The sequence below is a fragment of the Oryza sativa genome, chromosome 8, assembly GCF_034140825.1.
Source record: "Oryza sativa Japonica Group chromosome 8, ASM3414082v1".
NCBI lineage: Eukaryota > Viridiplantae > Streptophyta > Magnoliopsida > Poales > Poaceae > Oryza > Oryza sativa.
Genome location: NC_089042.1, coordinates 331,917 through 347,088, shown reverse-complemented (window position 1 = coordinate 347,088; position 15,172 = coordinate 331,917). Strand labels below are relative to the sequence as shown.

The following is a 15,172-nucleotide window of genomic DNA, read 5'->3' as shown; positions in this document are numbered from 1 at the left end:
CTACAACAAGCCTGCAACTGAGCAACCGATCGAGTTTTCCTGTATATATATACTATATACAATTAGCCCCAATTAGTGCAGCCATTTGTTGGGGGCAAACATTTTTCTTCCCTTGAGATTTGCGCAACCACTAGTTAAAATAGAGAGATTACAGTAATGATCTTACTAGCTTCGAGATCCACGCCGACTCTCTCTCGTTCTCAAATTGATCATCATATAATAATTTTGTTAAATTGATCATCATATAACCGCATGAACACGGATTTCATCGGAATACAATTGATGTAGCAAGGAGGATGTAGTTGGTATGATATTTTAATCGATGCATGTATTGTGAGATAATATGTGTATGGTGTCTTGATTGATGCGATTTAAATTAGCGTTGGTCTGGGTGCATAAACATGTAAGACGATCAATTTAGAATGGAGTGACTAGTTTAGAGCAAGTACTATAAGCATCCAGACACAATGATGTATAAAGTTAACGGTATGATATATTTTAAAAAAAATGAAGGTAGTTTTACTTGCTCTTGCAGTTCTTGCGATACATTCGTCGATACGTCCAGTGCTTTGATCCGTTCGCGGGAATCCTGGAGTAAGATCGATCAATCTGCTGTCTCTAGGATTCGTTCTGATGAGCTGGCTGTTTCCTGCATATGCATCCCACTATCTCAGCCCCCAAGTCCATCCCAACCAATATGCATGAGCTGGCTCTATGCAGTTGGCTATATTGTTACAAAAAACTTGCTCAAACCAATCCGGCCATGATGTATATGTGTCCCTCCCGACCATACTCACCTACCATAGTACCATGTCATGTGCCCTGCAACTTCAGCATCTTACACATTATTAAGTATATACACTGGTGGAGAAACCATCTTTGGTCGGTTGACCAAAAACAACAATAGTCCCGGATGCTTAAAAAACTGGGACTAAAAAGCAGTTTAAAAGTGCAATGATCTTTAGTCCCGGTTAGTGTTACCAACCGGGACTAAAGATCATCTTTTGTCCCGGTTTATTTATTGGCACGACGTGGCAGGTTTCCTAATATTTTTAATCCCGGTTAGTCCCGGTTGTTTATACCAACCGGGACAACAAATCAGTTTCCCACGTATCTCTCTCTTCCCTTGTTCTCTCCGCGCGCAGAGTAGTCAGTACTCAGTCCTCACCCTTATCTCTTCCTCCCCTCCACTCTTTATCTCTCCCTTAGGCCTTATCTCTTTCTCACCTTCCTCTTTCACTCTCATCTCTTCCTATCCACTTCCTCTTCCACACATCTGATAGAGTTTTTCTCTCTTCTCTTCCTCAGATTTGCAGGAGAAGCAGCCGAGGCGGCGGCCGGGCCTGTGCCGGGGCGGCGGCGGCGGCCGGGCCGTGCCAGGCAGGGGCGGCGGCCGCCGGGCCCGTGCTGGGCGGGGGCAATGGCGGCGGCGGCGGCCAAGCCGTGCTGAGCTGGGGCGGCGGTGGCCGGGCCCGTGCCGGGGAAGGGCGGCGACGGCCGGCCGGGCCGTGCTGGGGAGGGGCGGCGGCGGCCGGGCCCGTGCTGGGCGGGGGCGGTGGCGGCGGCTGCGGCCGGCCGTGCCAAGCTGGGGCGGCGGTGGCCGAGCCCGTGCCAGAGCGACGGCGGCATGGCGCTGAAGGCCGCGCAACGGCAGGCTCCCGGATTTTTTTCTTTTTTTTCTTTTTTTCCTTCTCATTGTGTGAATAATTGTTTGATGATTTGATCTGTGATTTGAGAATGATGTGTGAATGATCTGTGATTTGTTGTTGTGGATGATTTGGGATGTTTGGGATATTGGGTTGTTGGTGTAGATGATTTGGGATGTTGAAATGTGTGGATGATTTGGGATGTTTGAGATATATATTGGTTTGTTGCTGTGGATGATTTGGGATGTTGAGATGTGTGAACGATATGTGATGAGTGATGTGGGAACACAAATATGTGATATTTGGCGCTAGAAAAGAAAAAAAAGAAAAAAAATAACTTTTGTACCGGTTGGTAACATCAACCGGGACTAAAGATTTAGAATCTTTAGTCCCGGTTGGTGTTACGAACCGGGACTAAAGATTTATTTTTAGTCCCGAATTCGTAGTCTCGGTTAGAAAACCGGGACTATAGGGGGGTTCCCAACCGGGACTAAAAAGCGATTCTCCAGCAGTGATACTGATCTCCGCCAATCTTATTTGGGGCTTAGTACGTGTAAGACCATTTGATGGTTTATATTTTGCGATGAAAAATTAACAATATATTTGAAAATTTGGTTTGGAAAATCGAATAAATGTTGGCTTTGAGAGTGTGTGTGCTAATAATGTGAATCATGACAATATCTATATGCTTGAAAACAATTTGTTTTGGTTATTATATTGGTGTGTAACTTCTTTTGGATCAACCTTGGTCAATGGTAGATCGAGACTAAATTCATCGATGAGTTGAGTAAGGTCCAAAACAATTAGGAATGCCGGGTGACAAGCCCATACAGTGGCTTTGAGTTGTTGGGGAAAAAAAGCTAGGAGCATAAGAGCAAGTATAATAGTGAGCTATAAGCCTACTATAAACTTTTGTGGAGGAGAGAGGTAACAAAAAATCAAGGGAGTTGGCTCTCATGCAAGAGCTAGCTTAACACAATCTCCAAGACAAATACATTAAATGTATAAGAGCAGGTACAATAGCATGCTATAAGCCAGCTACAAACATATTTTAAGGAGATAAATAAGGAGAGAGAAGAGCAGCGGGCTATAAATTTGTAGCCAGCTGTAGCACGGACTCCAAGACACAGTGTGTGTATGACAGGTGGGGCCAGGTATTAATAGTGTAGTATGTTACTATTGTATGAATGAGCTATTAGATTGGCTATAGATGAATTGGAGCTAGTAGTTGGCTATACTATTAAACTTGCTCTAAGTGAGAGATAGAGAGAGGAGAAGAAAATTGTAGCCAACCTTAGAGAAGGTACAATAGCAGACTATTAGCCAGCTACAATCATATTCTAATGAGATATATAAAAGATAAGAGAGAGGAGCAGCGAGCTACAGATCTGTAGCCAGTTGCAGCACGGACTTCAAGACACAATGAGTGTATGACAGGTGGGACCGTATATTAATAGTATAGTAAGCAACTATTGTATAAATTGGCTATTATATTGGCTATAGATGAATTGGAGTTAGTATTGGGCTATACTATTGAACTTGCTCTTATAGCTAATTTATTATATATGTTGACTTTAAGATGGACTAATAGTAGAAAGTAAGCTATACTACTATCCTTGCTCTAAGTGATTCCTCAGTTTAGTACAGAGTGCCCAGTAGAGATGCTGAACAGAAGGTGAGCAAACTCACATGAGTGAAAACCCTACTTTATTACTCCCTCCGCCCCCTAATATAAGGATGTGTTTGGTTGGATGGTTTTGGTGGGTCGGGTCGGGGCCATCCCTTTTTCGGAGCTGTTTGGTTTGAGGATTATGTGGGTTGGGTTGGTTCCAAAAAGGAATATTCCACCAATATTCGGGATGAACTGACCACCCAAAAACGACCGGACCGATCGAACCCACCTCTCTCCCTCTCGCGCACGTGAGTTGCACGCGCCTCTCCTGAGCGGTAACCCTATCCTCCCTCAGCGCCTTTCCCCATCGCACTTTCACCATCGAAAAAAAAAGAAGGCGGCGGCGGCAACGCAAGAAGCAGCGGCGACCGCGCGTGCAGGAGCCGGAGGCGGCGGCGACCGCGCGTGCAGGAGCCCGAGGCGCCGGCGACAGCGCGTGCAGGAGCAAGCGGCGGCAGCTCGCATCCTCTGTCCGTCCTCCATCCTCCATCCCCCTTGGCTACTGCAGCAACAAGAGGAAGAAGAACCAGCGCCTCCCACCTGTCGCCTCCTTTCCTCCTCTGTACTCAACTGCTCATCCTCGTCCTCGCATCCTCAGTGAGAAAGGTAAGAAAACCCTAGCACTTGAAACCCTAGATCTTGCTGAATTTGTTTCCTGAGATGATTTTCCCTTGTTGTTGAAAGGACTAGGTGAAGCAGTTAATTCACAGTAGATCAATTTATAGTTGAATAGATGTTTGCCTATTGATGTGGTATTTTTGTCTATTTATTCACAGTGATTAATTTCTGACGTGAGCAAGTAATTTGTGATTACATGATGTGTGATTGAGAAGAGTTTTTGTGCTTTACTTTGATTGTTGTATTGTAGATGGATAAGAGGACCAAGCTTTTAATTTTTGCTGCTGCTGCACATATTTTATTGTCAATGATGGCCATTATTATTCAATCTAGAAAAAGAAAGAGATGTGCACGGAGACAAGGTGTTAAGTATGGCCCAATGGATGAAAGGGATCGAATGAGATTTGAATACCTAGACACAAAAATTTGGAGGAATGATACAACTTGTATCGACATGCTTAGACTTAGAAAAGATTCTTTCTTTCGATTTTGTAAGCTGTTTAGAGATCGGGGTTTGCTTGAGGATACCATCCACATGCGTGTTGAGGAGCAGGTTGCTATGTTTCTAAATACAGTGGGACACAACCTTAGAAATAGGTTAGTTCGCACTAATTTTGATAGGTCCGGAGAAACAGTTAGTCGTTATTTCAACAAAGTACTTCATGCTATTGGTGAGCTACGAGATGAACTAATCAGGCCCCCCTCATTGGACACCCCAAATAAAATAGCCGGGAACCCCAGATGGGATCCTTACTTTAAGGTGTGGCATTTATCTATCTCCTTTTCAGATTTTTATTTCCAAATATATATGTGGTCCCTAATTATTTATGGTACTGAACACAAATTAGGATTGTATTGGAGCTATTGATGGTACACACATTAGAGCCTCTGTCCGGAAGAATATGGAGTCTTCATTTCGTGGTAGGAAGTCTCATGCCACGCAAAATGTAATGGCGGCCGTAGATTTTGATCTTCGGTTCACTTATGTCTTGGTTGGTTGGGAGGGGACAGCACATGATGCTGTAGTTTTAAGAGATGCATTGGAACGTGAAAATGGCCTTCGTATTCCACAAGGTAATAGATATATTTAGTTCCATCAATTTGTCCATGGGAAATGTTAAAAGGTAGAAATTTGATCAACTTGTCCCTCATTTGATAGGAAAATACTACCTAGTTGATGCTGGATATGGAGCCAAACAAGGATTCCTTCCTCCCTTTCGTGCTGTCCGGTACCACTTGAATGAGTGGGGGAATAATCCGGTGCAAAATGAGAAGGAGTTGTTCAACCTTAGGCACTCATCCCTTCGAATCACGGTTGAGCGTGCATTTGGGTCACTAAAGAGAAGATTCAAAATTCTTGATGATGCCACTCCATTCTTCCCTTTCCCAACTCAAGTAGATATTGTAGCAGCTTGCTGCATTATTCATAATTGGGTCATAAATGATGGGATTGATGAGCTTTTCATAGGTCCAAATGAAATAATTGAACCCAATGAAACATCTATTGGCGAAGCAAATGAACATGCATTGATGGTTCAATTCAGGCAAGCCCTTGCTGATCAAATGTGGGAGGACCGTCAAAACCATCGTGGACACTAATATGTAGCAGTTCTGTTGTATGGACATCTTGATTTTTTTGAATTTCTATTGTATGTTTAATTTCTGGACCGAGTTTCACTTGTATGGACAACTTGTTTGCTGATGGTCATTTGTATGGACTTGTTGGCTGATTTGTATGGACTTGTTTGCTGATGGTCATTTGAATGGATGAGCTAGTTGGTTGAATTTAATTTGTATGGTTAAATATGCTGTTGATGGTCATTTTTCTTCACTTTATGTGTGAATTTCATTTAAATGGACAACTTGTTTGCTGAAAGGTATTTTTATGGTCATTGGTTTATTATTTCTGTACCATATCATGCTTGCTGAACTTAATTTTCATTTCTAAATATTATGGCTTGTAGGAAATGGATAGCAAAGGAAAGGGAGGAAGCAACCATGCTTCATGGACATATGCAATGTCCTCTTTCATGTTGTCTCATCTAGCCAATCTTGTGGCTAGTGGGACGAGGACTTCTTCTGGCTTCAAACAGGCCCATCTCAACGCATGTGCGAGGGCTCTCAATGAGATGTTTTGTACTAATTTTACCGGTGATCAGATTAAGAATCACTTGAAAACATGGCAAAAGAAGTTCACAAAGATGAACAGGCTTAGGAAAGTGAGTGCTGCTGGTTGGGATGAAGTTAATTTTGTTATTACTCTTGATGCTGAGCACTACAATGAATATATCAAGGTATAAACACTCCTGTTCCATGAAAATTTCTACAGACTTTTCATTTTTGTTGCAAGCACTTATTTTGTTAAATATGTTACATGATAGGATCACAAGACCGATGCTGAGTTTTTTAACAAACCTCTTCTGCACTATGGTGAGATGCTTACAATCTTTGGGAGCACAATGGCTACAGGAAAGTTTGCAAAGGACTCAAGTTCAGTTCTTGGTACTGAAGATGTAGAAACTGAAAACGAAGAGGTGAATCGTGCTCCAACTACTATTGATCTTGATGCTGAAACTTCATCTGCAAGCAAGCCAAAGAAGGCCAAAACATCTGAAAGTGAAGATGATGGGTTGATTAGGGCAATCACCAATGTGGGTGACAAGCTTGCTGCTGCTATAGTGAAGGCTGGTGAGCCAGATAATACGCTACCGGTAGGTTTATTTGACACCCTGAAAAGCCTTCCTGGTTTTCAGGACATCCACATATCATTTTACTATGCTTATTTGGTGGCTAACCCTCACATTGCTAGAGCTTTCGATGGACTTCCATTCGAAAACAAGCTACATTGGGTTGCTATGTTCATTAGTGACAAGTTTCCTGGATCAATGTAGGGTGGTTGGATGAGTTATCTAGTTCTTTTGCTATTATGAATGTGCTGCCAGTGGGTGGACATTACTTGTAAGGCTTGAACTTGTAGGGAACTTATGTGTGGCTTCTATGCTTGCAATGCCACTATGGTTGGACTGCTATGTGTAAGACTTCAATGGGCTACTAACTCATTATTTGTGTCTTGAACCTTCTATGTGTGGATTGATGTATGCTATTTATGTGTGATTGTTTCTGTTCTTGGTTCTACAATGTGAGTTATGAGTGAGATTATTTTTCTTCAACTTAAATTATGATTTAATGGATGCATGTGTTATATGGTATGAAAAGATAACATGGTTTGGAGAGCCATATATTTTGCTGTAATCGAAAGTTCAGAATTGTTGATCTTCTTGTGTTGATCATGGCTTGAATGGATGCATGTGTCAAATGGTCAACTTTCCTGTGTTGATATTGGTTTGCAGTAATAAGAAGTTCAGGAGTGCAGTAATAAGAAGTTCAAGAGTGCACGTCATTGATAATCTTGTGTTGAGCAATGTTCCTTTTTTTTATAATATGAGCAATCCTTTTGCTTATTCAGTTCAAGCACAAATAAATTTATTTTCGCTTCACCATGAGTTCTACATTTTATTTTCTAATATAGTGATATGAATTGTTAGTGTGGTATTCATGGATAAGAACTAATTGCATATGTGAGAGGTAACCTCACCAAGAGGTATCCCTATCTAAACAACCCACCTTCATCCCTCTATCCAAACAAGGGATCGAGCCATTTCAACCCATCATATCCCTCAAACCAAACAAGAAACAGGGTTCGCTCTGTCCCTCCAACCAAACAGAAACTAGGTCCATCCCATCCCAAAAAAAGAAGAATGGACCTAACCCATCCCACCACATCCTCAAACCAAACACATCCTAAGGGATTTTGATATTTTGTTTGCACTGTTTGACCATTCATATTATTCAAAAAAATTTAGAATTGTTATTTATTTTATTTGTGACTTACTTTATTACCCAAAGTACTTTAAGCACAACTTTTTGTTTTTTATATTTGCACAAATTTTTTGAATAAGATGAGTGGCCAAACAGTGCAAGCAAAGTGTCAAAATCCCTTATATTAGGGGATGGAGGGAGTAGTTATCACTATGATTTCTCGCTCTTCTCGATACATCCGAGTGATAGACTTTAAAGGTATGGAAAACATGCCTTACAATGTTCTGATCGTGCCTTGGGATTACAACTGATAAGTAAATGCCTCTTATTCAACCAATGAAGGCAGGTAGGGCTTTTCTTTCTTTGTTTAGGATTGGCAAAAGGATAGCAGCTTCAGTTTCAAAGTTGTTAGAGAATGCACTCTTATCACTAGAGAGACGCGAGAGAAATTTCTTGAAGGGGGTATTAGAGGGATAGGGCATTACACCTTATGCTGGGATTAGCAAAGAGAAGCACTTGACGATGTCTTAGGGTTAGCCTTAGGGCGTAAACCCACGACACAATTATAAGTGCCAAGGTCCAAATTAGACTTGGACTAGATGAGTTATGTGACTTGTTTTGCAGAATCCCAACAACCCAATAGGAATGTTGACGTGAGACTAAAACCATCTGAAAGTAGACTACATAAGTTTTCCAAAAATACTCATAAGCTCCAAGATTCCTTCTAGATTAGTAGTTAGGTCCGCTTGAAGTTAATGTTAACAGGAGGCCCGAATCCGAATCCAAAACGTGTAAAATTTCATCTCTCATCTTTTGTGGATCAAAAGTGACGTGGTGACATGGGAGTAGACAAGGGGAAGGATATTGGTTGGTCCCCAATCTACTTCACAACTTCTTTGATCATCCAAGTATTCTTTGTGCTTAGTCTCTTTCTCCATACCCAAGTAAGTACTTCTGTAAACGAGAATACACAAAATTCGTAGTGCAATAATGTTTGTTCAATTATATAACATGTAAATCTAACATATAAATCATGCACCTTTACTTGATGAATACATAAGGTAGCTATGGTTATATCCATGGTGGTGATGTCTCCATCACCATTCATAAGAGAAAGAGCCACTACAATATCCCCCGAAAAGACGACTATAAGGGTAAACTTAATTAAAAGGAAGGTTGAGGTACAAATTCCATTTGTTGGGTCTTATCTTATCAGAAATATAATTTTTATGGGACAAACTTTGAATCGTAGAAATGTAATTATTATGGGACGTAGGTAGTAGTATCAAATTGACTTCCCTGGTTCAGAGTGATTTTTAATACACACGAAAGGAGTACTACATCCACGCAAAAAGAAAAAAAAATATTAAAATTGTATAAACCTCTCTGAAGATTAATTAGACCACACAACAAATTTTGGAACAAAAAGTTTCAGCTGCTACATATCCATCCTAATCCTATTAGATATTAATAAGCTATATAAGAGCCAAGTACCTCTTATGCTGCAGAGATTCTCTTAGGCTGTCGATGAGGTCCTTCATACTGCAGGAGTGAGAAGACTTTTGCCGCCCAATTTGTAAAATTATGCTGATGAGAAGAGCTGTCATATCAGGTCTTTGGGAAACTGATACAAATGCCTTACAGTCGAACTTCCCTCCAATATCACGGTACACTTCCTTGACAAGTGTGGTTTTACCTAAACCTCCAAGTCCCACAACAGATACCACATTCCTTTCTTGTTCATCACCCATTAACCATTTGATAAGGTTCGCCTTTGGGTCATGAATACCCACAAGGCTGGATGTCTCCGTGTAGAGTGCGGACAGTCGAGGATCAATGGGAACAACAGAAGTAGGGACACAATTGTCGGCATGTACCTTATGCGCCGTTTATTCGCCTCCAATACTCGAGCCTTAATCTCTTGGATTTGGTTGCCCTCAGTGTGTTGAGACGGTGAGCAGTCTTGTGAAGAAAACTTGGCTTGGCTCCTTTATGATCTGATACTGCGCGGTGCATGAAGTCATCGATGCAGTCCTCAATATCGGAGACCATCTCCCTGATATGGTTCCTCCAATCTCATCCCTATCGGCTAGCTCCTCAAGTAGCGCATTCATGGTGCTCAGCTCACTGTTGAGAAAAACTATCTCCTTTCTCACGCCTTTGAGCTTCTTGTACTCATCTCCCATCAGTGTGGCTAACTTGGCGAGTAGGGGGTTCATCGCCCCCTTGGAAGCGGTCACCACAATCTCAGACATACCGTAGATGCTAGCCCTCCCTATGCTTGTGTTTGATTATGGCTGCCGGCCGGAGTGGTTGATGGAGTGGCTTCATGGGCCAGGCCCAGGCCAAAAGGCCCAAGAAAGAGAAGAGGGAAACAAATACTGTAGGAATAATCAAGGTCCTTTTGTTTAGCCTTGCTAGCTAGCCATATAATCTTGCTACACCCAAATAAAACAAGTACTAGTTGTTTCATTGAGCCTTTTTTTTAAGCTACGAGCCACTCTTGTAGTCTTTCTTGTACGAGTATTAATTTAGCCAAAAGTTATACTCGTCGTGGACTACAGTTGTAACGCACTCATACATGTATATATAGTACTAACTTTGTTTCTGTATTATATATAGTACATTTTGATTTTCTTATTCAATTTTAAGTTTGATCAAATTTATTAAAAAATATAGCAATATTTTTAACATAAAAGAAAACATAGTACCAAAAATGTTCAATATTTAATATAATGAAACTGATTTGCTGTTGTACATATTACTATTTTTTTCAATAAATTTAATCAAACTTAAAATTTTGACTTAGAAAAAAAGTTCAAACATCTGTAATATATATGAAACATTACAAACGGATGAAGTACCAGTATAAGTTAAATGAACCATAAAATTTTCGCACTGACATAAGCTAGTGGTTAACTACGCTCAATGCGAGCGTGTATATTGCCTATGAGTTCAAGTAATAAGGTTGGCTTTTTTTTTCCGCCCAGCATAAATAAACTTGGCACTCGTTTCCACAGAAACCGGCCATGATATCAACAAAAAGTAATATTCTGGCTACATATATATTATAGCAGTCATATACCAGACATGAGGGGTGTGTACCTAGTTCAATTATTAGACATAAAGTCCTGAAAAATGGGGCAACTGCATGTTGTCCAAACTGTCTCTGGAAATGCTATCGACGATGCTCCATCATTTCACTTCTACTTATACTTATCGGTATGACTTAATACTTGTAAGTAAGCAAAGACCATTTAATTTATATGTAAAACTTTTATATGTGTTCTTAACTATAAAATAAACTATAATGAGAAAAACACAAAATCAATTTCACAATTTAAGTTATATAAAAAATTTCATTATTGAAGTATAGGCATACGCGAAACTATATAACGTCGTCGTACGTGAATAAATGTATGGCGATACATGATGCATGCTTTAATAATGTGTTAATAAACTCCCTTCTTCCTAAAACAACAAGTTGAGCAACACAGGAAGTATACATGATACTATGCGGCTAGCTGTACACTAGTCATAACCTAGCTTGCACGCCATGCTCTTCAGCTACTGTGTATCGTTCCATGCTACTTATCCAGTACAATCAACTGTAATTGCTTCACCAAAAACTGCCGTACAAATGCCCAGAAAACTGCAATGATTTGTGCGCTACTAGCTTGTTTCTTCACATCACTCAAATTAAATTCCATTTCACAGATGCGTTTTCAGCAGGCGAAGCATGCATTCTGCTAGAATTGTGGTTAAAATGGTACTGTAGTAATCTTTTTTTCCCCTTGTACTGCTGAATTAGTGCTTGTTCAACTACAGCATATGGCTAACCACGCACTTGGCATCTCGTTGTATTTTACCACTATAAATACCTAGAGCGCCTAACAAACTTAATTTGTCCATTGTGCACACCGACCTAATTAATTAAGCTAGCTGCTGCCTGCTATATTGGGTTTGGTCCTGATTGCTCCTAATCATGGAAGATGAGTAGGCGATGACACAAGACTCTTGTGCCTAATTCTTCTTGATTCCTGCAACAAAACAAGAATAATATAATCTACACACTATATATCATTAGGAGTATATATTCAATTACTACCGCAATCACAGGACCATCTACGTACGTGCTCTAGCTATAGCCTCTAGGTACCATAAAACCTAACACAATTTTTAATCTCGCTGCTACGCAGTATAATCATGCTTTTTTTTGGATAAATAAATAATGAAAAGGGCAGCTGCAACCGATGTTCTAAAGAGTAAAGAATTAAGCTGCAGCTAAGTAGAATTATTCAGAAAAAATATTCATTCAGTAGACCACAGAATAACATTTGTATATTATATCTCATTCCAAAAAATATTCATGCAAACTGCCAAGCACTGTCTAACTATCACCAAAAAAGATGAACAGAAACTTTACAAAAAGGGATACATAATTACATAGTGATTAACATGAAAGAACACTGATCTGTGATTGATGATCATTCCATCTGCAACTGCAAGGCCATCTCAATCAAGAAGTGAGGAAACTGACACGTATAAATTAAAATGAAATTCTTTTTACCACTAAAACCGCAGGTTTCTACTGTTGCATTGCATGGTCAGTTTCACCATCATTTCTTGCCGGAATTACTGCAAGAGGAGGCGGTGGTGTGGTCGTCGGACTTGTGCACCTTGCTCTTCCCCTTGTGCGCCACCAGCATCCTCTTCAGCGACCGCATCATCGCCACCAGCCCCGGCGCCCGCCGCCGCGAGCTCCTCGACGCCCCCAACCCCAACACCGCCGCGCCTCCGCCGCCCTCGCGCTTCTCGGCGAGGCCCGCGCCACCCACGGAGCGGCGGCGCGACACGTCGAGGGAGGCGAGGAACATGTCGCCGCCCTTCTTCCCGGCTGCGTCGTCGTCGTTGAGGTCCTCCCAGAGACTGTCCATCCTCTCCTCCTCCTCCTCCTCTTCCTCCTCCTCCTCCTCCGCGCCGTCGCAGAAGCCGGCCGCGTAGTCGCTGAGGGCGGGAGAGCATGCGCCGCCGCCGCCGCCGCCGGTGGCGTGGCGACGACGGAGCACGACACGCGCGTTTCGCCACGGCGAGCCGGAGCAGTCGGCGGCGGAGAAGCTGCGGCGGATGGGGGAGGAGAGTAGCCAGACGGGCGGGGAGGAGGATGGTGACGGTGAGCAGGGGAGGTGGCGGGTGGTGGCGAAGAGGTGCGGCTGCGGCGGAGTCGGGAAGGTGAAGTCGTCGTCGTCGGCTTCTTGTCGTTGCTTCTGCTCCGGCGCCATGGGCATCGTCGTCGTCGCGGCTTGCTGCTGCTGCTCGATCGCGTGGAGTGGAGTGATGTCGTCGTCGTGGTCTTGGTTCAAATGGAAAATGGAAATGGAAACTGAAAAGAGAAGAGAAGAGAAGAGATGCAAGGGAAGGAGAAGGAAAGGAGGAGAGAATGACGGCAGCGAGCGGCATCGTCGCCCTTTATTACCATTATTACTAGGAGTGGACTACCAATGACGATAAAGTTATAATTAGGTCAATGCTTTGTTTCTTTTTGGATTTTTTTTATGTCTTGTATATGAAATGAAAACGTGTGTCTAAATTTGTGTTGAGTAAATATAATTTTATAAAGTTGAAATATCACTGGGTTGTAAAATAGAAAGAAAGTAATACAGTTCAAATTTTGTTTGACTGTTGTTCCTGGTATAAAACAGTGCTCAAAGTCGCTTTTTTATGACCATCTCAATGTTAAAATTACTTACTACTGTTTGTGATTCGGTCTAAAACAAGGTTTGCCATTGGATTTGCAATGTACATTATAAATGGTGGGATTATATATGTGTCAAGTAAGAGGGAAAAAAGCAAAATGTACGAATTTTGAAATGCTCATTTCGATCTGGTGTTGACTTGACCCGAACAAATATTCAAGGACAATAAAATTTAGGAAAAAGTACGAATTACCCCCCGAACTATCGCGGTCGTCTGAATTACCCCCCTGAACCATAAAACCGGACATTCATCACTCCCAATTATACAAACAGGATGAATTACCCTCCTCGAACCAATTCAGAGCGGTTTTATCCAACGTGGCGCACACGTGGCAATCCAGTAGCGTTTTTTTAATAAAAAAAATTGTGGAACCCGCGTGCCATACTCTTCTCTTCTTCCTCTCTCTCTTGCTCTTTTCTCTCTCACGGCTCGTGCTGCGCGCACGGTGAGAACGGCGTGGGGACGGGCGGTCGGCGACAGTGGAGGCAGCGAGCGCGGTGGAGGAGGCAGCGGCGGCGGTGGCCGGCGAAGTGGAGCAAAGTGCCCGCAGCAAGAGGCAACGGGCAAGCACGCGGTAGGCGGAGTGGAGCGGGCGGCGGCGAGCGACCGGAGCAAGTGGGCGAGCGCGCGGCCGCCAGCAGAGTGGAGTAGAGCGGCGGGAGAGGGGGAGAGGAGGCCAAGCATGACATTGTCGTTGCGATGGATGGCGAGGTGGAGGCGTGGGTGACCGGTGTTGGCCCGTTGATAGGAAGGCGAGAGCGTCGGGAAATACCTCGTCAGGGTGGTCCAAGTCATCATTTGGAGGCGGCAGCGGCTACGCCCCCTCCACGGCGGACCCACCGGCGGCGACGCCGACCGCCGCGCCTCTTCCCTCCCCCATCTTTCGTTGTCCACCTCCCCTCTCCCCCTCTCCCTCCTCCCGTTGCAAGGTGTTAACAGTGAAATTTGGTAATCGGCAAAGACATCATCGGCTTAGAATCATATCGGCTGCAGCATCTCGGAATCAGCCGATGGGAGTTATCAAGTCGCCAATAGTCGGATTCCTACTATATTCGGTTAAGGAAATCAATCTACTAAAGGAAGCTTATCCCTAAGTGACCGAGTTTAAAGAGGATGCGGCATGGCAGTTTATCTATTAATTAGGAATAGTTTGTTAGTTTCCTTTTATCTTTAGGAAAGTGTGTAAGGACTTTATGTTTTCCTTTTATCTTTAGGTTAGTTTCTTTCTTGTCCGACAAGGACTTGTATCAACCCATGGGTATAAATATGTACACCCGGGGTCTATGTAATCTATCTTCACGATCAATACAATTCGGCACATCGCCACCTTTTACCTTTTCTACTTTATTTTATCGTTCGGCGGGACTTGGCACCTGACGCGGGGCTGCATCAGTGTTCGATCTCCGGCTAAGGGGTAAGTCCAATGTTCCGTCGGTCCAGGCAATTGTCTCATCTACATCGGCGTCGTTTAAGGCTGCATCAGTACATTAGACCTCTTGGATCGCTCCGGTTTGGATGATATATTTGTCTACCTATTTATCATATGCCTCTGTTAATATAGTCTTAGCATATCAATTTACCTCTATCGGCTGCTTCTCGCTTTAGGGTTTCTGCCGGTATCAGCTAAATCGTGTTGCTAGATTAGAACCATAATCTCTAG

At 42.7% G+C, this 15,172-nt stretch overlaps 2 protein-coding genes across 3 annotated transcripts; one reads left to right on the top strand and one right to left on the bottom strand.

Annotated features, from left to right (window-relative positions):
- The first annotated feature begins 3,582 nt into the window (after nucleotides 1-3,582).
- LOC112936061 (uncharacterized) lies at nucleotides 3,583-7,057 on the top strand. 2 transcript variants are annotated; one of them, XM_066303314.1, is made up of 4 exons: nucleotides 3,583-3,924; nucleotides 4,187-4,696; nucleotides 4,785-5,010; nucleotides 5,096-5,726. In XM_066303314.1, the coding sequence occupies exons 2-4, from the start codon at nucleotides 4,187-4,189 to the stop codon at nucleotides 5,533-5,535; spliced, it is 1,176 nt and encodes a 391-aa protein (XP_066159411.1). In that variant the 5' UTR covers nucleotides 3,583-3,924; the 3' UTR covers nucleotides 5,536-5,726. The 2 variants fall into 2 exon arrangements, with proteins under 2 accessions (XP_066159411.1, XP_015649062.1); XM_015793576.3 differs by lacking the exons at nucleotides 4,187-4,696; nucleotides 4,785-5,010; nucleotides 5,096-5,726 and adding exons at nucleotides 5,901-6,230; nucleotides 6,318-7,057 and having other exon boundaries at nucleotides 3,586-3,924.
- A 5,017-nt stretch (nucleotides 7,058-12,074) lies between these two features.
- Nucleotides 12,075-13,200, bottom strand: LOC107276923 (uncharacterized). The gene has a single exon (XM_015794039.3). The coding sequence runs from the start codon at nucleotides 13,041-13,043 to the stop codon at nucleotides 12,375-12,377; it is 669 nt and encodes a 222-aa protein (XP_015649525.1). The 5' UTR covers nucleotides 13,044-13,200; the 3' UTR covers nucleotides 12,075-12,374.
- Between the last annotated feature and the right edge of the window lie 1,972 nt (nucleotides 13,201-15,172).

Coding starts and splice junctions, on each gene's coding strand:
- LOC112936061 (XM_066303314.1), top strand. CDS start 4,187: ATGGATAAGAGGACCAAGCTTTTAATTTTTGCTGCTGCTGCACATATT. Junction 4,697..4,784: donor GATGGGATCCTTACTTTAAG/GTGTGGCATTTA, acceptor AACACAAATTAG/GATTGTATTGGAGCTATTGA. Junction 5,011..5,095: donor TGGCCTTCGTATTCCACAAG/GTAATAGATATA, acceptor CTCATTTGATAG/GAAAATACTACCTAGTTGAT.
- LOC107276923 (XM_015794039.3), bottom strand. CDS start 13,043: ATGCCCATGGCGCCGGAGCAGAAGCAACGACAAGAAGCCGACGACGAC.